Source organism: Phyllostomus hastatus, unplaced genomic scaffold (assembly GCF_019186645.2).
Source record: "Phyllostomus hastatus isolate PE091 unplaced genomic scaffold, TTU_PhHast_1.1 phas_contig_549, whole genome shotgun sequence".
Lineage (NCBI taxonomy): Eukaryota > Metazoa > Chordata > Mammalia > Chiroptera > Phyllostomidae > Phyllostomus > Phyllostomus hastatus.
In genome coordinates, this window is record NW_025333907.1 from 245,763 (window position 1) to 269,534 (window position 23,772).

At 50.2% G+C, this 23,772-nt stretch overlaps 1 protein-coding gene across 5 annotated transcripts; it reads right to left on the reverse strand.

Moving 5' to 3' along the window:
• Positions 1-2,192: 2,192 nt before the first annotated feature.
• On the reverse strand, positions 2,193-9,537 carry MYADM (myeloid associated differentiation marker). 5 transcript variants are annotated; one of them, XM_045847260.1, is made up of 3 exons: positions 9,372-9,537; positions 6,265-6,330; positions 2,193-4,531 (listed from the first exon to the last, which is right to left on the reverse strand). In XM_045847260.1, the coding sequence occupies exon 3, from the start codon at positions 4,527-4,529 to the stop codon at positions 3,561-3,563; it is 969 nt and encodes a 322-aa protein (XP_045703216.1). In that variant the 5' UTR covers positions 4,530-4,531; positions 6,265-6,330; positions 9,372-9,537; the 3' UTR covers positions 2,193-3,560. The 5 variants fall into 5 exon arrangements, with proteins under 5 accessions (XP_045703216.1, XP_045703214.1, XP_045703217.1 ...); XM_045847258.1 differs by lacking the exon at positions 9,372-9,537 and adding an exon at positions 8,047-8,187; XM_045847261.1 differs by lacking the exon at positions 9,372-9,537 and adding an exon at positions 8,052-8,124.
• Positions 9,538-23,772: the final 14,235 nt, after the last annotated feature.

The following is a 23,772-nucleotide window of genomic DNA, read 5'->3' on the forward strand; positions in this document are numbered from 1 at the left end:
GCAGGTCTGCGTCTGGGTCTCCCGCTGGGGGCGTCGCTCTCGGTGGCTGCTGCGCTCCCCGGATGCCGGGCGCGCACGTTCTCTGAGTGGGTCGTTGTTTCTTCTAGTCTCTGAGGATTTCTGTTTCTCTGGGGGTTTTTTCTTTCCCATCTGTATCTGTCACTCATCCTGTGACCCTGTCTGGGTCTTGATCTCACTGCCTTTCTGTAGGTCGTGTGTTCCCGCCTCCCTCTTGCTGGGGGTCTCTCCCTAAATCCTCTCTCTCTCTGTCTCTCGGTCTCTAAATCCTGGCCATCTTTCCCTCTCTCCGTCTTGGGAAATGTTTCCTTTTTCCCTCTCTGCTCGTGCTGGTCTCTTCTTATCTCTCTCTGCCCGTGCTTCTCTAGACCCAATCCTTCCCCTCTGTTGCTGGGTGGGGGAGTTTCTCTCCGTCTCCTGATCCCGCCCCCCACCATCTTTGTGCTTTTCTCACCCACTCTCTACTTGTCTCTCTGATTCTATGAATCTCTCTGTCTCTTGGGGAGGGGCGCGCCTCTCTCCCCCCCCCCCGCCCCCCTTTCTGGGATTCAGTCCTTGGCCCTCTCCGGCTCTGGAGTTCTAGTATTAAAAATAGCATCTGTTCCGGCGTTGGGAGAGGTCTCTCCAAACATCGGCCCTGGGGGGTCTCCTCCCCCGCCCCCTTCCGTCACTCCGCCAGCTTCTCTGTCCCTCTCTGGTCGCGCTCCGTCCCTCCTTCAGCTCCAGGGAGCTTCGCAGGGCTCGCTCAGAGCTCCGCTGTTGCCCACGGCAACCACGGCCGCCCGGGCTGCGGGGCGCAATGCATCCTGGGGCGTGTAGTTTGATCCTGGGGACGGCCTGAGGTCACGAGGCGGTCGAGAACTTCCTCTCCCGGCATGCTCCTCGAAGCAAAGCAGAGCGGGGCGCTGCGGCGGTGCCTGGCGACTCGGGACTCCCACCGCACTTTTTGGGATCCGGGTACCCCTTTCCAAAATCAAAGGAGAGGCGAGAGAGAGTCCTCTCGCCTTCCAGCCAACCCCGGGCATCTGCCATGCCCCAGAGTAGATGGGGGCAGGAGTGGCCCTGGAAACTGACCTCGGAATCCCACCGCCCTCGGTTCCAGTGCTCCCGGGGTTCTTCCCCGTCATCTACGTTCCACCCCTGGCTGCTCGAGCGGCCCATTCTGGCGCCTTCCAGAAGGGGTTCAAGCATGGGGTGGGGGTGGGGAGAGACACCCCCAGCTAGGAGGGTAGGAGACGACCTTTGAGGAGACAGGGGTAGATGCAGGTCAGAATTCTGGGGTGGACACTGCAGCGATAAGAGGCTATACGTCATCAAATGGGGTGCCTCTGTACTAGGTAGGCCCCCCACTCTTCCGGTGAGACCCTCCCCACCCTTGCAGTTCCTCTTCCCAACTGCTTTCACAGGTGTCGGTGCAGAAATTGGGTGGCACGATTCTGGCAGTTCCTCAGATTTATATATTTATGATTCTGGGTCTGGAGAAAGGGGCAGGATGACTTTCTGTGGGACAGAAACTCATTTGCTCTTTATCAAGGCCGTCTATTGACCAGGTGTAACAGGGGGCTTAGAACTGAGAGTGGGGGGTGGGGGGAAGAACGGAAAAAGAAGCGAGAGTGGAATGTAGGCAGGGTCAGATCCTGAAAGCCTTGAATGCCGGACCGAGGGGTTTTGGTGTTACCCGTAGGCTAGGTCGAGTGGGCTATGGAAGGATGTGAGCAAGGAGGGTAGGATCCCACCTGGGTGTTGGGAGCACCCAAGGGCTGGAGGTAGGATGGTGAGGGACAAGACTGGGGCAATAGCTCTGGTGCAAAACAAGGAAACCTGAGCTGGGTCAGGAACCTGGATAAGGGAATATATATATATATAAAGTGTTTGATTAATAACTGACTGAGAAAGGGGCCAGGAAGAAAAAGTGCCTGGGTCCTCAGCTCTGAGAGGCTAATACCAAGGTGGGGAATCTGCAAGAATTAATTTTGAAAGAAAGATGCTGCATTCGGGTTGGGACATTGTATTTCTGAGGTGGCCATGGGTCTCCAAGGACGGAGAAATCTTGTTCATTTCTATCCTAAGTAGTTCTCCTGGTTTGAGACACCCCTTTCTCCCACCAGACCTAGGAATCTGGGCCTTGCCCTACCCTCCTGGAGCCCTCCCCTATAATAACACAAGCACAAGCCTTCCTTTTATCTTTATATTGAGGTAAAAAATAAAATAAAGAACATGACGAGTGTGGGAGTGGAGGAAGGGACAAGGCTTCCCTCTGTAGTTGACGGCAGAGGCTGATGGGAACCAGAAGCTCCAAGGAATTAAAAAAAATAAAATATATATTTGTACATTTATATATATATATCATGTTATGGGTGTGGGTTCCAGAGAAGCAGGAAGTAGCAGCAGGAAGCACCTAGCACACAGAAACATGCGTGTGTCACACACTCAAGCAGTGCAAATCCTCACTAGGGCAATGGCAATCCCCACTTACCCAACCCACCCACAAATTTTTTTTTTTCAATGGAAAAGAAACTTCCCCTTTAAGAATAGGACCACCCAGTAATGTCTGCCCTTGTGACAGGAAGAAGGAAAAACCCTGGCTACCAGTCTGAGTAAGGCTAGCAGTGGTCATTCCCCCCACCCCTGCAAAGGCAGTGCATGCTGTTTTTAATACTACAGCTGGAGCCCCACATGCCTGCCCCTCACAAACACTTCAGGAATCTTGACATCCAGAGAGCAGCTGGGGTGGAAGGCATCCATCACTCTCTGCTTTCTTTAAGAGGGCCTCTAGGCACAAGGTTTTACTAAGCCTGGCAAAAATTCTGGAGCCAATCTCAGGTAAGGCTGAGTGTCGGGCAGGGACTAAGCAGTCGGGGTCTGTGATTTAAGCCTCCCACACACTAGAAATTATTAACCTCCAGGCATTTTTTTAACTTAAAAAAGAGGTGCACTGTATACCCCCTTCCACTGGGAGAAAGGGAGGCCAATCCATAGCTACCCACCCACCCCACCCCCCAAACACACATACACACATACACACACACCTACTAAGGCACAGCCAGGGTGGGCACATGCTTTGGCAATGAGGCCCCTCAGGGGGCCCAGGGTCTGAACAGCTGTGAAGAGGGGTGTGGGATGTGGAGCTCAGCACCTTTGGAGTGGGGGGTGGCAGTGGGGGGGTGAACAGAGAAGTCTCAGGGCTCCCGAGGATATTGAAAGAAGGAAAATGGGAAGCAGTCAGGAAAGAAGGTAGGTGAGAACACCAACAGGATGACCAGAAAAGAACCAAGCAACACACTAAGTAGAAAAGAGAGTGAAAAGAGAAAGGCAAAACAGGATGTGAGCAACCAAAAAAAAAAAAAAGGCAGTAAAAGAAGGAGGCAGAGCATCAGGACAGGGGGGAGCAGGTGAAAGAGATAGGAGACAGTGAGCTGAATGGGAAAGAGAAGAGAAGGGGAAAAGAGGGACCCAGGAAGAGGACATCAGAGGAAATCAGAACTCATTAAAGACACCCGGGGAAAGAAGTGGGATTCGGGAGCTTCTTCCTGGTCAGAGCCTCAGACCCTGACAAAAACCAGACGGGCCGAGTACACCAGGTCGGCCACATAAGCCAGCAGGTTGATGGCCGTCAAGATGGTCACAGCCAGGCAGCGGTCCCAGTAGCACACATAGGAGCTGTGCTTGTTCTGGCAGCTAACATCCTTCCGCCGCTCTGGACGGCCACCGTACCTCTCGTCGAACTGGTAGAGAGGCCAGAGGACCATGGCAGAGGCATAGAAGAGGACAGAGAGCAGGGCCAGCCCGGACAGGAACGTGGGGAAGGGGATGGGGAGCACGTTGGTGCAGTCACACAGGTTCAGCAGGATGGCCACGGCAGCCAGGATGAAGCAGATGGCGTAGACGGCTACGCACCAATTCAGGGCCGGCTTCTGATTGTACAGGCTGGGCTCACTGATGAAGGTGAAGATGATGCAGGCCACGAAGGTCTCGACCACTTTGAGCAGGCCTGGCACCGTGGCCATGTAGCCAGTGATCTCGCCGGGCCGGGCCCGGGTCCAGGCCACCTCAGTGGCATAAGCCACACAAGCGACACAGGAGAAGAAGGTGGCGGCGATGGCATGGTCCCTTGAGCGGCCGTGAGACAGGAACTGGACGTAGATGGTAGGGTAGATGACGGAGGCCGTGAGGCAGAAGAGGGCGGCGTAGCAGGCGTAGGTTATGGGGAAGTTGCGCCAGGACAGTGGGAAGCGAGCCTGGAGCCCACCTAACTCCACAATGATGATGATGAGGGTCACGGCAAAGCAGGAGCACCAGGAGAACATACACCAGTGACCGGCGAACCCTGACCAAGCATTCACACTGGCCACCAATGAGAAGGCCACGCAAGTGGAAAGCAGCTGTACCAGTCGGAGGAGGCCCAGGGGCTGGGTCAGTGCCCGAGGGGACCCCAGGATGGTCGGGGAGCCCAGGCCTGAAGATGACGTGGTGGTGGTTGTGACGGTCGTGCGGGTCACTGTCACCGGCATGGCTGCAGGAGGGGGAAAGACAATGCCTTAAGGAGGTTCCAACTGGGAGAATCTAGGCTCCCAGCCTCTTTGCCCCCCCCATCCCAGGGGGACAAAGGAACCTGGACTGTAGCTGGAGTGGGTTTCCCAGATTCAGGTCTTTCAGTTTTCAAACTGGGACAGTCCCAGGCCTACTAGGATGACTTGGCTAATAACCAGGTCCCAGGCCCCTCCTTTCCTCTGGCCTCAGGTGTTCCTCCTCTCATGTCAGAACTCAGGAGTCCAGCTCCTAGTTCTCTCCTTGTCAAGACACTCCTTTCCTCTCCCTGTAACCCACCTCTTATAAAACCACAGAGCTTCTGGGGTGGGAGGAGGTAGGAGAGGATAAAGACGGGGTAAATGGTGATGGGAAGAAACTTGGCTTGGAGTGGTAAACACACAATACAATATATCAATGATGTTATTATAGAATTGTGCTCCTGAAACCTATATAAGTCCATTAACCAATGTCACTCCAATAAATTCAATATAAATAAGGAAATAAATTAACAGAGCTTTCTTCCAATGGACATCCAAAGCTGCCCTCCTTGCCCCAGAGACTCAGTCACCCAGCATTTAAGACCAGGTTCTAAAGCATCCCTTTCCCTACCTCCCCCACCACCCCTGACAGAAGAGGCTCTGTCCCCATAACAACCCATCTCTCTCTCTCTCTCTCTCTGCTTTCCCCCTTTTTGAGTTCCCAGGGCTCTGCATCTCAGCCCTCATCTCCAACTTCCTCCTTCACCTAACAGGCCTAGATATTTCCCACGTCCCAAAGTTCAGGAGTGCAACCTCCACGTGCGAGCATCCTCAGGGACTCACATCTGATCAGAGCTTCCAGCCAGTCCCTGGAACTAGCTCCAGCCTCTGAACAGCACCCTCTCCCCCAGCAGTCTCTGCCCCGCTCCCCACTCAGAGATCACCAGTGTGACTCCTGCCTGGGAGTTCTGTCTGAGAACTTCAACCTAAAGGAAGTGGGGCTTCCTCATGCCTATCCCCCTCCCCCGCAGGGAGTCCAACCCCCTCAGGGTCCCAGCCAGCTAGTCCCCCACCTTCATGGAAATTCAGCTCCCAGATTCTCAACAGGGCAGCGCCCTGGCCCTTCCACTGAACTCTCTAGGCCTCTCCTCCCCTCACTTGCTCCTTATACAGCTTCACACTTCGGGATTCTGGGCCTTCAGCCCACAACAACCAGACACACCTGCACTCAGGGAAATCAGCTTCCGGCTTCACTCTCTCCCCAACCTACAGCCTTGGCATCTCCAGTGTGTTGGGGATCAGATCCTCTCTCAGGCCTTTGAAATGTCTCACATCTCAACACCTCTTTAGGGGTGTTGCCATCTCTAAAAAGCTCAGAAGGCCTCTCTCAGCCACAGGGAACTAAAACTTCCTCTTTCCAGCGTCAGGAGCCAGTATAACAAGCTTTAACCACTTAGGCCCTGCCATCCCTGCACAGTGGCTCCCTGAGGACATAGGAGCCCAGCTCCACGACACACTCCTTCCTCCCACACACAGGTGTTGGGGCCCCACGACTCCTCGGAAACCAAGCTCCCAGGTACTTCCCGAAGGATCTAGGCATCGAACCCCAGTCTCATCCTCTCAGACCAAAATATTTAAGACTCCCACCACCCCAACCCCTACCCCCTGAGACCCTGGAGTCCAGGCCCTCAGCCCTTCCCCGCTCGGCCCGGGGAGTCCAGGCCTCCAGTCCACTCACCAGCGGTCTTAGCTGAGGACCCCGACAGAGAAAGATCGGGCTGCGGAGGCGGATGAAGTCAGACACCTGGAAAAGGTTAGTCAAAGCATAAGAGGGAGGGAGAACCTCAGCGTCCAGCTCAGCCCCAGCTCCGCCCTCCCAGGCCGCTGGCGGGCCTCGGTGGGAGGCTCCCGCCAACCGCCTAGTAGACGCTCCATCAGCCCGGGCGCACCTCCCCACAGGGCCAGAGTTGGGTGGCGTGACCCCAGGGCAGCCCCACTGTCTCCGGAGCCGCCAAACCGCGGCGGTGCAGCTGAGGCGGAAAAGCGAAAGGGCACGCCCCTCGGGCGAGCGTGGGCGTGAGTGAGCGTCACCCAACCCCCCGGGCAGCCGCGGGGGAGGGCCCTGGGCAGAGGCGGCGGGGCTGCCGGGCGCCGGGCCAGCCGGCGCCGTGTCTCCGGGCCTTATAAGGACTTCAAGTCAGCCCAGCCAGCAGTACAGTGGCGGGGGACAGTAGGCGGCGCTGGGACCCCAGCCGCGCGCTGGCCTCTGGGATGACCCACCACGCTTGTCGGTTTGGGAGAAGAGGGGGAAGGCGCAGAGAACCGGGACTCCAGGTTGTAGTTGGAAAGGCTTGGCACCTACGTTTCTGGGACGTCCAACATGTGAGTTCTGGGTCCCCAGGAGGATGGGCTGGACACCTGCCCCCCCCCCAAGAGGAGTGGCCGGGAACCTTAATCCCTGTGTGCGCCTGGCGAGAGGCTCAGTACAGAGATACGCAGCCACACCACTCAGCAGCTCCAGGAAGGGCGGTGTCCCAGGACACCTGGCAGGTGCCGCCCCCACGCCCCTCCCTCGAGGACCCGTTAGGAGGAAGTCCGGACTGCCCAGGAGGAAGAGGCCGGGCCAGGGCTCCCGTGGTGTCGCGTGGATGGCGGTTAACACTGGGGCCACCTTGGGGATGGCCTGACACAGAGATCGGGAATGGGCGGCCGGGCCCCGAGGAGGAAAAGTAACACCCCTCCGGCTTCTCGGCGCAATTCAGGACTCCCCGGGCCACAGCCTGCCATCTCCCCACCTCCAGGCATTGCACCCCACCCCTCCGCCCTGCAGACTGAGGATCGCACCCGGGGATCCCAGCCTGTGCGCTCCACATCCGGGGACGCTGATCTCAGCCTTGTTCTGTCTCCGTCTTAACGCGCCCAGCTTCCCAGCTCCGTCCGCGCTTTGGAGCACGGGTGCTGGACCTCAGCCCCGGCCTTTCCAGTCCAAGTTCGAGTTCTGTCCCCAAGATTGGGAAGTCGATAATTCTCAACCCCAGGCCACTCTTTCCCAAACTCAGGACTCCCACTCCAAGCTCCCCGCCTCCTGAGGACCTCTCCGAACCACATTCCAGCCCCTTCAAACTGGGATCCTAGGAGTCCCCATCCCTCTGCTCCCTCAGATCCAGGAGTCCAGGCCCCCCAGCCCCTCCCCCATCAGACCCGGGGGTCTAGGCCCCCACCCCCTCCTCCCTCAGACACAGGGATCCAGGACCCCAGCCCCTCCCCCTCAGACTCAGGGGTCCAGACCCCCAGCCCCTCCTCCCTCAGGCCCAGGGGTCTAGGCCCCTGTTCCCCTTCTCCGTTCAGACGTATGACTTGTAGGAGTCCAGGTCCCCAGCCCTCTCCTCTCCAGAGCCCGAATCTGGCCCAGCCCCAGTCTTTCGAGGGACTCAGACATTGTGAATCCCAGCCCATTTCTCCTCCTGCACCCAAGAATCCTGGACTGCTGCCCCCGCCCTCGGAATCACCGCAGCCTCACCTCACCAGCTTGTGGCTGCTGAGCTGAATGAAGCAGAGGCGACAGCTGCAGACTAGAAGGGTCTGCGGACTGGGTGGGGATGGCGGGCTGGGTGGGGATGGCGGCCGGGGGCGGGGCCGGAGCTCAGGGTTCTGGACTGGAACAGGACTCCAGCGAGCCCGGGCTATCCCAGCCCCGCCCCAGGGCGGAGCCGGCACAAAGATCACGCCCCCTGGGGGAATAATTGAACCCGTACTCTCCCACTCCACCCACCGTGGCGGGGAGTGGAGGGCTGAAGTCACTATCACCATGGTGACAAAACAGGAAGACACACAGCTGCAAGAGTGGGGATTCCTAAGGTCGCCCCCCCCCCACACAGCTCCAGTGCGGTCTCCAGGGGAGGCCCCGGAAGGCCGTTGCCATGGCAACCCGCGTGTTTAGCTTTTGTTTAGGACCGAGACCCTCAGCTTAGGTCCCGCCCCTGTGTCACCTCACTCTTGCCTCGGCCTCGCTGCCCTCTCCCTCCCCGTCTGCTCCAGCCCAGCCTGTCAGGATGGATGAAATCATGGGACATCTGGGTCTCAGGGGGTGGGCGACCGGGCCTCAGTTTAACAGGGTCTAGGATCTCTGTCTCCTAGGTGTCTAAAAAGGATAGAGGTTCCCCAGCTTTCGGGAGGTTTCAGAGCTGAGGTCCCTGACTCCTAGGTCCCCAAAATAACAGTGGTCGGATTCCTGTCCCTAAGGATCCGAGGGTCCCCTGATCGTTATTTTCACCGGGACTCGCGGTGCAAGGACTGGCGGGCTGGACCGCTGGGTCCCTGATGTCACCGTCCATAGAGTCGGGGGAGGGGGGGCGGATGTTGGCAGCAAAATTCCTGGGAACTAGGGCGGTAGGAGTTGGGAGCACCGACTCCCGGGTTCCACAAGACGCCCAGGCTGGGGACCCATATCCTTGGCTTGAAAGAGCAATCAAAGCTTAGACGCCTGGGTTTCCAGAGCAGATGTGGTTGCAAGCGGAGCCTCATGGGTCCGGAAGGGAGAGATATTTTTGGCCTGCATTCCTGGCTCCTGGAAAGAGGGAGGGGTTCAAAAGCTTAATGAAGACCGGGACTGGGGGCGCCAGATTCCAGGTTCCTGCAAGAGGGGAGGGGCCGTAGGAGCGGGTCTGACGACCCGGAGCAGGGCGGGGCTGTGGGGTCCTTTTCTGGGGGCGGCTCTGGGGCCCTGACACCGCTTGACAGAGCCAAGAAGCCAGCGGGAACTGAAGGCCTTGCTGCCGGGCCCTGGGTCGGGTGGGGCAGGGTTTAGGCCGCTGAGGTCCCTCACCGCAGGGCCTGTGCACTCACCACCTTCTGTAGTCGTCCTCTGCGCGACCTGGCTCGCTGCCGCTGCGAGGCGGGGCCTGGTGGCGGATGAAGATGCTCTGTAACGCGGAGCTAACCCTCTGCTGGCCTAGCTGCTGCCGCTGCGTGCTTGGACGAGGCTTGCAGAACCAGCCCCGCAGTGAGAGCAGCTCGAGTAGGGAAGGGAGGGGTGGGAAAGGGTCCGGGAGCATCGTAAACCTTGCTGCAAGCCCTGCGGAGGTGGGAGGGGCGGGGGGGGGTGCCTGGATGCTGGGACCTCTGCAGAAATGGGGGGTGGGTAGGATGTGGAGCCTGTGTGCCCATTTTTGTGCCCCTGCAAAGTGGGTAGGTACAGACCCTGTCTCATTCTCTGTCCTGCGTAGGGAAGGGGTCCTCAGGAACCCCGCATCAAGCCCTGGCTGGTGTGGCACAGTGGATTTGAGCGCTGGACTGCGAATAAGGGGTCGTGTTTCAATTCCCAGTCAGGGCACATGCCTGGGTTGAGGGCCAGGTCCCCAGTGGGGGATGCACAAGAGGCAACCACACATTGGTATTTCCCTCCCTCTCTTTCTCCTTCCCCTCTCTCTAAAAATAAATAAATAAAATCTTTAAAAAAAAAAAACACCCTACATCAGGACAGATGAAAATCAGGACGTGGCATTAACGTGGCATTAGTTAGAGGTTTTCCAGGGACATCCCCAAACCTTACTTACACCTTTCCCGGGCCCCCAGGGCAGCAGTATCTCCCCATCCTCTCCTTCCTGCCCAAATCCATCACTCTCTCTGCCTGACCCCACGGTGGCCCTCCTGAGACACCCGGAAAAGTGCCGGGGCGGTCTGCACTCACACAACATACGCTCTGCGTTCGCTGGTAGAAACCTTTCCCCCTTGAGGTATTACAACACACAGCCGCGGAGTTCAGGGCAGGGGGACCAGAAGCAAACATTTAAAGAATGACTCATTGGGTGTGATCCAGGGAAGTGAAACCTTCGGGTTCCTAGGTTGGTTCGGAGTGTTTGCCCATCCTGGGGGAACGAGACCCTGACCCCCCACGATGCTGCCTGCAGCCTGGCACTGTTGCCCAGCCTCAAACACGCCTCGCCTCTGTTCTCTGAGGTGAGCTGCTCCGGGACGATGGGGGACGTGGACCCGCCCACTGACTTCCTCGTAATTGGAGTTCCCTGATCAGAAGCGATACTGTGTGGGTTAATGAGACGGTGAACAGGGCCACTGAGTGCAGGCCCAGGTGCTGCTGTTGGCAGCAGCGTGGAAGGGCAGAAAAGCAAATACAGCCGGGAGATAAAATTATTCTAGGGAGGAAGAATCTCGCTGCCCCATCCATGGTGGAAGGGGCTCCATGTAATTCTCTGATGACCAGGTATTTGGCTGGTCTCCCTAAGAAATCATCCCATAGTGGAGGGGAGGGGGCAGTTAACACTGCTTGCTTCTGCCAGGAAGGTGGGCCTTTGTCAGTATGAGTGACCTTGCTGGCTAAACTTGGGTGAATCACTGAATACTGATGAACCCATTAAGCAAGCACCAGGGAGGCCAGAGAAAGATGCTGATGGAGCCACAGAGAGGTCTGGTCATCTGGTCAACCTACCAGATGGCTTAAATGCATTCTCCGTGAGAGTTTGAGAGGCAGGACCTTCCCCTGGGATACAGGTGAATTGTTTTTCACTCCTGACACCCTATGTGAGGGTGTGTCTCTTTGTTTCACACCAGCAGCCATTTCTCCAACTCTCAGGACAACAGCTGAGTATCCAGCGATTCGATTTCTGAATCGGGGTATGCTCACCTAGGGTTAGCGTCAGACCCCTGCGGGTTAAGGGCTCAGTGCCCCAAGGCCACCCCCCACTTCAGACGCGAAGCACATCTCCCATGCCTCCCCTACTTCTAAGTGGGGATCCCCGTGACTCCCTCCCAGGTTTAATAATTCACTAAAATGGCTCACTGAACTCTGGAAGGCACATTCTTACACACGTCTCTCCATACCCTGGCTTCTTCGGAAAGTTTCATTCATTCATCGGCAAATATGAGTTATTTATGAGTGTCTTCTAAGTGAGAAGAAAGCAAGCTAAAGAATGAAGATTTTACCTCATTTGTTAGTGACAGAGGGTTCAAGATGTAGTAAATTCATCTGGGTATGTGCAATAGTCCCACTGTCCTCAGTTGCTGTGTTCTCAGTAACTCCCCTGCCTTGATCAGCTTCCTCATTTCCCTCAGGTTTATCTTCCATGCTCTCTGTTATTCTTTAATTTAGAGAGGGAGTGAGATAGGTAGTTGTTGTTCCACTTATTTCTGCATTCACTGGTTGCTTCTTGTCTGTGCCCTGACCAGGGATCGAGCCCACAACCTCGGGGTAGGAGGATAATGCCCCAACCAACTGAGCTACCTAGCCAGTGCTGACCTGTGTGTGTCTTGATAAGATATACAGTGTATCAATCTGTTCCTTCCTGGTTTTTAGGTCTTATCAACATGATGTCATCCACACAGTTGGTCAGAATGGAATCTATGAGGCATTAAAAGATCAAGTTGCCTGCAGAATAAGCTGTGGAACAGAGTTAGAGAATTAATTTAACTCCAAGCAAAGGTGGGACATCTAACTGTATAAGCCTCCTAGGGCTGCCTTAACAAATCCTCACAATCTTGGTGGCTTCAAATGACAAAAATGTGCCCTGGCTGGTGTGGCTCAGTGGGTTGAGTGCTGCTCTGCAGACCAAAAGGTTTCTGGTTTGATTCCCAGTCAGGCACATGCCTGGGTTTCCTGCCAGGTCTCCAGTTGCGGGTGTGCAAGAGGCAACCAGTCGATGTTCCTCTCATTCATCAATGTTTCTCTTCTTCTCTTTCTCCCTTGCCCACCTCTAAAAATTAAATAAATATAAAAAAACTTTAGTGCATTTCAACTTATTTTATTTTATTTATTTTTTTATGAGAGAGAGAGTTGTTCTTCTGCTTATTTATTGGTTGATTCATTGATTGATTCTTGTAAGTGCCCTTACTGGGGATCAAACCCGCAACCCTGGCATATTGGTATGATGCTCTAACCAATGGAGCTGCCTGGCCAGTGCAAAGCACATCTCAACTTGGATGCTAAGTTTTCAAGGGAAAGGCTTTATCTGTAGATAGAATTCATAAAATAGACAGTTGAAAAGTAAATTCACAGCCTAGACCAGGTGGCTCAGTTGGTTGGAGCATCGTCGAGATGCACCTAGGTTGCAGATTCAATCCCAGGTCAGGGCACATATGGGAATCAACCAATGAACATGTGGATAGATGGAATAACAGACTGATGCTTCTCTCCCTTCCTCTCCCTAAAATAAAACAAAATGCTGAATAAATAGGAAGTGTGGCTCCTGAAATTGTTAAATACCCAGGACTCCTGCTCTGCTGGTCTCTGGTGTAAGAGTGTCTAAAACCTCCTACTTCCCTGAATGTTCTCTGCAGAACTTGAGCATATTTAAACACTACAGACAATGTTTAGTATTTGGGGGACTTCCTAGTATATAAAACCACAATTTTCCTGGGCTGGTATGGCTCAGTGCTTTGGGCATCATCCTGAAAACCAAAAGGTTGCAGGTTTCATTCCAGTTCAGGGCACATGCCTGAGTTGCTGGCCCCTGGTTGAGGGTGTGTGAGAGGCAACTGATTGATGTTTCTTTCCCACATCGATATTTCTCTCTCCCTTCTCCTCTCCCTAAAAATAAATAAACACCAGAGAGGAGAGGGGAGGGAATTTCAGGGGAGAAGGGGAAGGGTATACAGGAACAAGTATAAAGGATACATAGACAAAAACTTGGGGGGTGGAAATGGGAGGGAGGGAGGGAGGGAGGGATGGGTGGGTGGGCCAGGATGGGAGTAAAGGACAGAAAACTACTTGAACAATGATTAAAATAAAAATTAAATAAATAAATAAAAATAAACAGCAGGGAGGGGAGTATTAGGGGACTAAGTGGTAATGGAAAAATATAATAAGTATTATATATAACAAATTATAAATAAATAAAATCCTTTTTATTTTTTTAAGTTTATTTTTTAAAGGTTTTATTTATTTACTTTTAGAGAAAGGGGAAGTGAAGGAGAAAGAGTGAGAGAAACATCAATCTGTGGTTGACTTTCACATGTCCCCCACTGGGGACCTGACCAGCAACACATGCATGGGACCGGACTAGGAATCGAACTAGTGACCCTTGGATTCACAGGCTGGTGCTCAATCCACTGAGCCATACCCGCCAGGGCTGGTGCCTAGTTTATCAGGAAGACCAAGGGAGCGTGTCTGCAGTCCATGGATGGTAGACAGACAATTGAATGCTTCCCCCTAGGACTCTGAATTCGGCAGGAGAGAGGCAAGGACAAAGGGTGCGGCAGCAAGGGTGACGGTGAAAAGTGGAGTGGGGGGCGTGTCCATAGTGGGCGTGTCCATAGTGGGCGTGTCCAGGGCGGAGGGAGCTTGCGGTGGAGCAGACAGCCACGGCACTTCCCAGCTAGGCTGCGGTTACACAGGATACCAGAAACATTCTCTCCGCTGTCTCTTCTCGGCTTCCTGCCAAATCCCGGAGCCTGATTTTCCAGCCTTCCCATGCCTTCTGGGATGTCCTCCGTGTTCTTTCATTAAATTCCTTCCCTGCGTCTTAGATCCGGAAGTCATGTCTTCCACTCACAAACCAGAACCGTGCTAGGTAGAAGGCCACAGAGCCCTGCCTGAGACCCTCAGGAATCGCCCCTCCCTTGCAGCCTGAGAGGAGACTGCATGACCAAAATGAGACATCTTCCTGTTCCTCAGGATGCCGATCGCATTAACAGATGGTGACTTTCGTAGTCTTTAAGCAAAACAGACTGAGGCCTCCTGTTTGGAAGATGTGGGCTGCGATTCTTGGTGAGTGAGGAAGGAAATCTATGTGATGTATAAAGCTACCCCTGCTAAAGGTGCTTATCAGATGGGAGAGAAATCAAGTGCCCATTTAAGGGGACTGGAGAAATAAGCTATGGTGCCTGCATACAAATAACAATGTGCCTTAACAAGTAATTAGGAAGCTGTTTACCGAAAGAAACATTTTCCAGGATACAGGGTTTTTAAAAAGTTTTTATATATTTTTAGAGAAAGGAAGGGAGAAAGAGACAGACAGAAACATTGATTTGTTGTTCCACTTATTGATGCATTCATTGGTTGATTCTTGTATGTGCCTAGACAGGGGATCAAACCCATAACCTTGGCATATTGGGATGATTCTCTAACCAGATGAACTACCCAGACAGGGCCCAGGATACAGTCTTAAATGAAACAGGTGAGATGCAGAACAGTGTATGAGAATGTGAACTTTTGTGTGAAAAAAATATTAAAAAGAAAATGTTATAAACATTACAAGGATACACAAGAAACTCATAAAGTATTACTATGTAGGGGAGAGCAAAAAAATGAGGGCACAGGTGTGGAAGCAAAACATCTTCATGCATATGTATTCCTTTTAAATTTTAAACCTGTTAATGTATTCCTTGTTTGAAATTATACATATGTAGCCCTGGCTGGTGTGGCTCAGTAGATTGAGCACCAGTTTGCAAACCAGTGGGTCACCAGTTCCATTCCCAGTCAGGGCACATGCCTGGGTTGTGGGCCAGGTCCCCAGTAGGGGGTGTGTGAGAGGCAACCACCCACTGATGTTTCTCTCCCTCTTTTTCTTTCTCCCTTCTCTCTCTAAAAAAAAATAAAAATATTTTTTAAAAAATAAATAAATTTTATCTATAGATTATATGACTCAATGCATCTGAGATACTTAGAACAATGGCTCCAAGTCAGTACATGCTGATTATTCAATATATGATATAGACTAATATTATATAAAATATGCAATGGAAAGTTCTGGAAAGGTACAAAAGAAATTGGTTCATCCCTGCCCGGGTAGCTCATCCTCAAATACCAAGCAAGGTTGAGGGTTCAACCCCTAGTCAAGGCTCATACAAGAAGAAACTAATGAATGCATAAATAAGTGGAACAACAAATCAATGTTTCTTTCTCTCTGCCCTTCCTGTCTGTCTAAAATCAATAAATGGCCTGGCTGGTGTGGCTCAGTGGATTGAGGGCTGGCCTGAGAACCAAAAGGTCACAGGTTCAATTCCCAGTCAGGGCACATGCATGAGTTGCAGGCCAGATCCCCATTTGTGGCTGTGCAAGAGGCAACCAATCCATGTTTCTCTCCCTCTCCTTCTCCCTTCCTTTCCCTCTCCCTAAGAAGTAAATAAATAAAATATTTTTAAAAAATAAAATCAATCAATAAAAATTAAAACAAAACGAAAGAAACAAACAGAAGAAATTGATTCAGACCAGAGGAAAAAGGAATGGGGCCACTGGAAAACTGGAATGGGTGACAGACTTATTTTCCACTATTCATTCTGCATGTGTGTTGGTGGTGGGGGGGTGCAGTTCTAAATCTTCTACCACTGTAAATATGTTGCCAGGTCAAAACACATAACCGCACCTGCATTTTAAGGAACTATTTATCATCTGACAGGTAGGGAGCCTTATGAAAACAAATGAATACAGATGCCTTTTCCTATTGTGCTAACAGAAGGAGACTAGAAGAAGAAATATCACCATCTTCTTCATGAAATCCAGAGGCCACTGGCCTGGCTGACCTCTGCATGCCCTCCGGCGGGCCTCTCATGGGGTCAGAATCCAGGAGGCTTCCATAAATAGACCTCACTTCAGGGAATAGGGCTGAACCCAGGCTTTCCCCACTTGCGGGCTTTCTAAATCTGCAGTTCAAAGGCACAGTTCCTGAAAAACTCACCAAAATAGCTCCATAGGGTCTGCAGAGCTGGGCCCTGGCTGGGATACCCCTTACAAGGGGCATCCATGTGAGGCCACCCTTGAATGAGGGACAAAAGCATTTATCCTGGATACAGAAGAGGGAACTCTTTCTTTCTCTCTCATTTATTCAAAGTTACTGCCATGCACTGCGTTGAGCAAGGAAACACAGTGAGTAAAGAAGACTTTCACAATCCTTGCTGCTCACCCTGGGCCCCTTGGCTGGTGAGCTCAGCTGGTTGTGTAACTGAACGCAGGTCCAGCTGTCTGCCACCACGCAAGCCAATCAATACATGAGAGGCAGGTGCTGAGGTAAAGGAACGTGGTTTACTCAGATGCAGGCCACCTGGAAAAGATTCGGGACTCGTGTCTCAGAGCCCACCTCCACCTCTCAGTGCAGGCAGAGGTGTTGATAAGGAGGGAGAAGGGAACAGGACAAAGATCGAGGGAGGAAGTAGAAAAGTCCTCTACATGCAGACAAGCCCAGTCCATTCCTGTAATGCAAATGACTGTCCAGTTTGTATCATCTTGTTTGGTCATCCTGGTTTCATGTCATCCTGGCTTCACAGCTGAAGGTCAACAAACCTCTCAGGCCTGGGATGCCAGAGGGTCAGTCGGGTCTGTATCTTTCAAAGTCAGATCCTAGGATTACTACACGAACATGCTTTTCTTTTTAATCTACAAGCTACATACTAGTCCGAGTCAGCACTTATAGAAACAACGTTAAAAGGATGGCAAGGTGGGTTACAATTTCCCACCTGTTACAATTTCCCGATGTTACAGTTATAACATCATCCCAATATGCCAAGGTTGCAGGTTTGATCCCTCATCAGGGCACATACAAGAATCAATCAATGAATGCATAAGTAAGTGGAACAACCAATCCATCTCTCTCTCTCTCAAGTCAATAAATTTAAAAAAATTTTAAATGATCATTTCTGCTCTGTGCACATATTCCAGGGAGCAGTGACAGACAAGCACGCATTCACACACACACTATTTTTCATAGTCAAATATTCAGTAACAAAAGAAGGGGATGTGGGGCCCTGGCTGGCGTAGCTCAGTGGATTGAGCGCGGGCTGTGAACCAAAGTGTCGCAGGTTCGATTCCCAGTCAGGGTACATGCCTGGGTTGCAGGCCATGACCTCCAGCAACCACACATTGATGTTTCTCTCTCTCTCTTTCTCCCTCTCTTCCCTCTCTAAAAATAAATAAATAAAATCTTAAAAAAGAAAGAAAGAAAGGGATGTGTAGGCTGTTGGGAGTCTGTTTGAGACTGAGTGATCAGAGAAGGGCACTTTGATAGGATGACTGTGGACCTGAGAACTCAAGGATGGGGGAAACCACCATCTGAAGAGTCTAAGGAAGGCAGAACATTCTCAAGAAAGCACGGGTGCCCTGAGGGAACAGGAAGGCTCACGTGGGGGAACCCTGAGTGACAGAGAAGCTGCAGTGGGGAAACAGAACCACGAATTTAGAGCAGTGCCTCGAAATTGTGACATCTTATTACTTGCTAACCATTAAATCCATACTTGTATATGCCATGAATTTCTGGAAGAAAAAAAAATACAAGAAAATGGTAAGAAGGGCCCTGCTGGGTCACTCAGTTGGTTAGAGTGTCTACCCATATGCCAAGGTTGTGGGTTCAATTCTGGTCAGGGCACATACAAGAAGCAACCAATTAATGCATCAGTATGTGGAACAACATCACTCTCTCTCTCTCATCAATAAATAAGAACATTTTTTAAAAGAACAGTAAGAGGGGAAATGGATTAAGAAGCTGGAGAAGTGGGATTTGTGAGGGATTTATCAGACTTAACATGTATATGTTTGCGAGATACAATTGACATATAACTTTGTATAAGTTTAAAGTATACAAGGTGTTGATTGTCCCTGGCTGGTGTGGCTCAGTGGATTGAGCACTGGCCTGCAGACCAAAGGGTTGTCAGTTAAATTCCCAGTCAGGGCACATGCCTGGGTTGCAGGCTGGGTTCCCAGTTGTGGGTGTGTGAGAGGCAACCATCACACATCAATGTTTCTCTCCCTGTCTCTCTTCCTCCCTTCCCCTCTCTCTAAAAATAAATAAGTAAAATCTTTAAAAAACCAAGGTGTTGATTGATACATTTACATATTGCAACATGGTTACCACTAGAATATACTGTTGATTTGATACATTTATATAATTGCAAAATGATTGCAGCATAGTGTTAGCTAACACTTCCCTTTTGTCACATAGTTGCTATCTCTTTTTTGTGGAGGAAGCAATGAAGATCCAGATTCTTAGCATTTTTAAAGTGTATAATACAGTATTGTTGACTACAATCAGTATGTTTTGCATCAGGTCTCCAGGACTTATGTAGCTACTAGGTGCAAGTAGATGGTATTAAATGTACACCTTTAATAACATCTACCTATTCCCCACCCTCCTGTCCTGGTAACCATCTTTCTACTCTGTTTTTAGGAGCTGGGCTTTTTAGATTCCATGCATAAGTGAGTTCCTATAATGTTTGTCTTTCTCTATCTGACTTATCTCAGTTAGTATAATGCCCCTAGTGTCCATACATGCTGTAATCTTTTTTTTTTAATTGAGAGATAGTTGGCATATAACATTATATTACATTCAGGGGTTCAACATAATAATTTGATTATTTATATAATACAAAATGATCACCACACCCATCACCAAACATTGTTACAAATCTTGTCTTCTTTTATTTGCATTTTGGGTTTTTTTTTTACAAGATTTTATTTATTCCTAGAGAGAGGGGAAGGGAGGGAGAAAGAGAGGGAGAGAAACATCAGTGGGTGGTTGCCTCTCACACACCTGCTACTGGGGACCTGGCCCACAACTCAGGAGGGTGCCCTGACTGGGAATTTAACTGGCAACCCCTTGGTTCTCAGGCCAGTGCTCAATCCACTGAGCCACACCAGCCAGGGCTACAAAAATTTTTTTTTTCCCTTGGGATGAGAACTTTTAAGATATACCCTCCTATTACATTTCAAATATACCACATGGTACTGTTAACTACTGTCACTATGCTATATATATAATCATATCCCCATGACTTATTTATTTTACAACTGAAATTTGTACTCATTTGTCATCTTTTTTCTTCCTTGTCCACCATTTTGTCTTTTGTACAAAAGTAATTTGTATTTTGCAGCTTACCACCTACATTTATTACTGAGTCCAGGGCTGGGTACATAATTCCACTGGGCTGGCAGGGAGCCTTATGAGCTCAAAGGAAGATGGGTGTCTGCCACCCAGTCTGGAAAGAAACTTGGGGGAGCTTGTCCCTGCAGAGAAGGCAGCCTTGGCTGCCAAGATAAAGATAGTGATAAATGAATAGCAGTTGTTGACAGGCAGATGGAAGGAGAGCCAGAATTGGAACCCATGACCTTCAGACTTGGATTCTGTCCAGCACCGATCGCCTGGGATGGAGGTTCTGTGAGTCAAGCTGTGTCCACCCGGCAGACTGGGAGCAGCTCCAGGGCTGGCATCACATCCAGTTCCTCTCTGCAAACAAGGGTCTTAGACAGTTTCCAGAACCCTGTCTCATGTCCCAGATAAAGTCAGGCCTGGGGAGTGACAGTCAGGGCTGGCCTGGGGGCCCTCACCTCCCCCCCTGCCGTCTCTCCCTCCCTCCTTCCCTCCATTCCTCCTTTTCTCCCTTCCTCCTTGTCACAGATTCTGGGGCAGGGCATTCCTGAAAGAAAGCTGGGCAAACTTTTTTTCTGTGAATCAAGGCCCTCTGAGGCTTCCTCAGTGCTGAGATCTCCAACTGGAGAGGCTGTGGAGGAGAAAACACATTTATTTTAGACCTTGAAAGACAAAAATGATTCATTCTTTCCTTTAGCAAGTACTTAGTGGCCTCATAGGATGGCCACAGGCACAGGGGATATGACAATGGGTAAAACAGATGCGGTCCCTCAGGGCATGTTCCAGGGAGACAGATAAGTACATAGACAAAGACATACATAAGATGTTTTCAAGTACAAAAGATGCACCCTGGCCAGGTGGCTTAGTTGGGTAGAGCATCTTCCCATGCACCAGAAAGTTGTAGGTTCAATTCCTACATACCTAGGTTGTGGGTTCAATCTCCTCAGGGTGAGTATAGGAGGCAAGCGATGTTTCTTTCTGTCTCTCTCTAAAATCAGTGAAAATATCCTCAGGTGAGGATTTTTTTTTAAGGGACACAATCTAAGCCAAGAGAAAGAGCCCAAGCCTAATGCAGTGGACGTGGAGAGACAATGGACCCCAGATGGGAGACAGAGCAGATGAGATTAACAGGGAGCTGGTCCTGGAAGGCCCTTGAGGATATGATGAAGACTCCATCCGGCTTCTGTTCAGAGTGGAAAGGGAAGCAATTAGAGGCATTTTAAAATGGAAATGACATAATCTCTTTTGTGTGTTTTTTTTTAGACAATTTTAATTATTTATTTATTTAGACAGAAAGGAAAGGAGGGAGAAAGAGAGGGAGATAAATGTCAACCTGGCCTGCAACCCAGGCATATGCCCTGACTGGGAATAGAACCAGTGACCTTTCAGTTTGCAGGTGGGCACACAGGCCACCGAGCCACACAAGCCAGGTTAGATTTGGGGTTTTAAAAGAATCTTGCTGCACAGAGAAATGACAGCAACGTGGTGGAGGAAAGACAGGAAGTTGAGTCAGGAGGGTCCTTGGGAAGAGGTTAGTGGTCTTTGGGGGTGGGGTGGGGAGGACAGAGGATGCAGAGGTCAGTGCAGTGACTGGGGAAAGTCCTTCACTCAGAAGATATTCACAGAGCACACCGGGCCCTGTTACGAGCACTGCCCATTAACCCATGCAGAAAACCAAGTGCCCATCCTCATGGGGTCCCTCCCCTACAAGGGGAGACAGGGGCATATCACCTGACCTCAGAGAGTGACATATGCAATGAAGGAAAATAAAGCAGGGTCAAGTGAGGTGAGGTCTCCCTGGGCCTGCTGATGGCTCAGTTGGTTGGAGTATCATCCCAATACACCAAGGTTGCAGGTTCTATTCCCCAGCAGGACACATATAAGAAGCAACAAATGAATGCATAAATAAGTGAAACAACAAATTCGTGCTTCTTTCTCGCCTGACTAGTTCTTTTTTTGTTAAGAGGAAAATAATTATTTACATATCCAAGCAAAAGACTGAGTTTTTTTTTCAATGTTTTAAATTGATTGATATTAGAGAGAGAGGGGGTGGGAGAGAGACAAACACTGATTTGTCATTCCACTTATTGATTCATTTATTGGTTGATTCTTGTATGTGCCTGACTGGAGATTGATCCTGCAACCTTGGCATGTCAGGATGATGCTGTAGCCAACAGAGTGCCCAGCCAGGGCTATACCAAGTTGTTGAGAAGGGAAAAGAAATCAGATTAGCATCAGATATTTTGACCACAGTACTGTGTTCCAGGAAAGAGAAGTTTAACAGCTCTATGATACTTGGCAGCATAGTTTCAAAAAATACATCGTGACCAAGCGGGGTTTATTCTAGGAAAGCCAAGATGGCTAAAATTAGGAAATCATGAATGAAATTTGTCATCTTAACAGAGCTAAGTAGGGAAAAAAGATCATGATATCTGGGGATCTCTGGGGATATCTGGCAAATCCCCAGATATGCCAAAGGCACATGTGACAAAATATCTATTACTGTTAACATGAAATTATAATAGATAGGAAATGGTCATTTTTTACAATATTAGGTTGATAGACAGACACTTGATTTTAGCCAAAAGACAGAGAATCGATAGATAAATAGATGGTAGCTAGATAATAGGTACAAGGACAGATGTTGAATAGGTAGCTATATAGAGGTGATAAGTAGACAGATAATAGATAGCTGGAGATAGATAGATATAGATAGATACTAAATAAATAGATGAATGTAGCTAGATATCTTAGCCTAAAATTCAGGATCGCAACTGTAAATATTAGAGGCTGCAATAAGAATAACAGTAGAGGCTAAATTTAAATCGGGAGGAAGGCAAGAACACCCACTACCCCCACCACTGTTTAGCACCAGAGAACTTGTTTCACACTCTGTGCTAGACAGGACTTCTGTGCGATTTGACGGCCCCCATTTGGGGGAAAGGAATTCTATTTTAAATTGACTTGGCACGTTGGTTTGCCAAACATTCTTCACACATCTACAGTTTGCTGGGCACAGGTTTCGGTCCGAGGGACATTACGTTGAGCAGAGCAAAAATGGCCCAGTCGCCACCAGGCTGACCGTGCTCGCTAGGTGTTGTTTCCCTACAGAGTTGACCAGGACAGACAGCAGCCACTTTCTTCCAACCTACCAGCGTCCACGTGGGATTTTCTCCACTACGCAAACACTGCGCAAGGAGACTAATCCAATCCCTTTCTCTGCCCCTGACTAACTCCTGGGTGATTAGTCTCAAGGTGGCGTTACACACACGATCTGACACCCTCATCAACAAGTAAACACCCTCCCCACCCACCCCACCCCTGCAGTTGGCATTTTCTTCCTCTTTCCCCTGTTCCTCTCTTCCTTTGTGGCCCCCACCTCTTTCTTCTTTTCCCCTCTCCTGCCCTCCTGGCCTTCCTTTTTACACTTAAAAAAAATTAAAAATTAAAAAAAAAAATCTACCGTATTTTGCCATGTATAATGTGCTCCCATGTATGTGCGTACCCACGTTTTGTGTGCCTATACACGGGATTATCATACCCATTATTATACCCATGGTATGTAATCATTATACCCATGTATGTTGCACATCCCTATTTTTCCTTCAAAAATTTGTGCAAATTGCGCCTTATACACAGCAAAATACGGTAATTGGTTGCAAAACTTTACCTGGTCTGGGGAAATTGCCAAATTCCTTGGAAATGTCATCACTGCCACTCCCCCATTCTGCTTTGTCCAAAATGACACAAATGCCCAACCAACACCGCCTGGCTTCGGAATGTTCATGCTTATGTGAATTTCCCTTGCACACATGTTAAAATTGGATTTTCTCTTGTTAAAAGGAAAAATAATTGTTTGAAATACAGGTGTACCTCATTTTTATTTTGTTTTGTTTTATTGCATTTCGCAGAGGATGTGCTTTTTCCAAATTGAAGACAACACCCTCCAGGGGCAGAAAAAGGAGCCCCAACAAGCTTTATTACGGTTTGTAGAGCAGCATCTGGAAACATTTGTCACCTTAGCGCTGAACCAGAATCACCCCCACAAATGGTTTGCTCAGTGAAGGTGTGAAACCGCTGCTCAGGACCTTCCCACATGCGGCCCCAGTCACGTGAACCTTCACGGCCCACACCTGAGCTTTCGAACTGGCTTTGCCCTCCGCTGGTATCACCGGGTTATAATTAGTAAGAGTTCTGTGGGGTTTGTTTTTCTTTATTTTTCTAAAAGAACAATGGCATCCTTTGAATCTCCTAGTGTTTTATTACGTTATCTGAACTTGGCTGCTTTGTTGGTTGGCAACTAACGCTATTGTTCCTTGAGATTATCTTTATTCCTTCTCACTTCAAATTTACTCAGTGAGGAAGCCCTTTGAACCTTTATGAGGCAAAGCTTCCTGTTTCGCTTCCCCTAGAGAGTTTGTTTTCTCTTGCGGTTTCGGAGC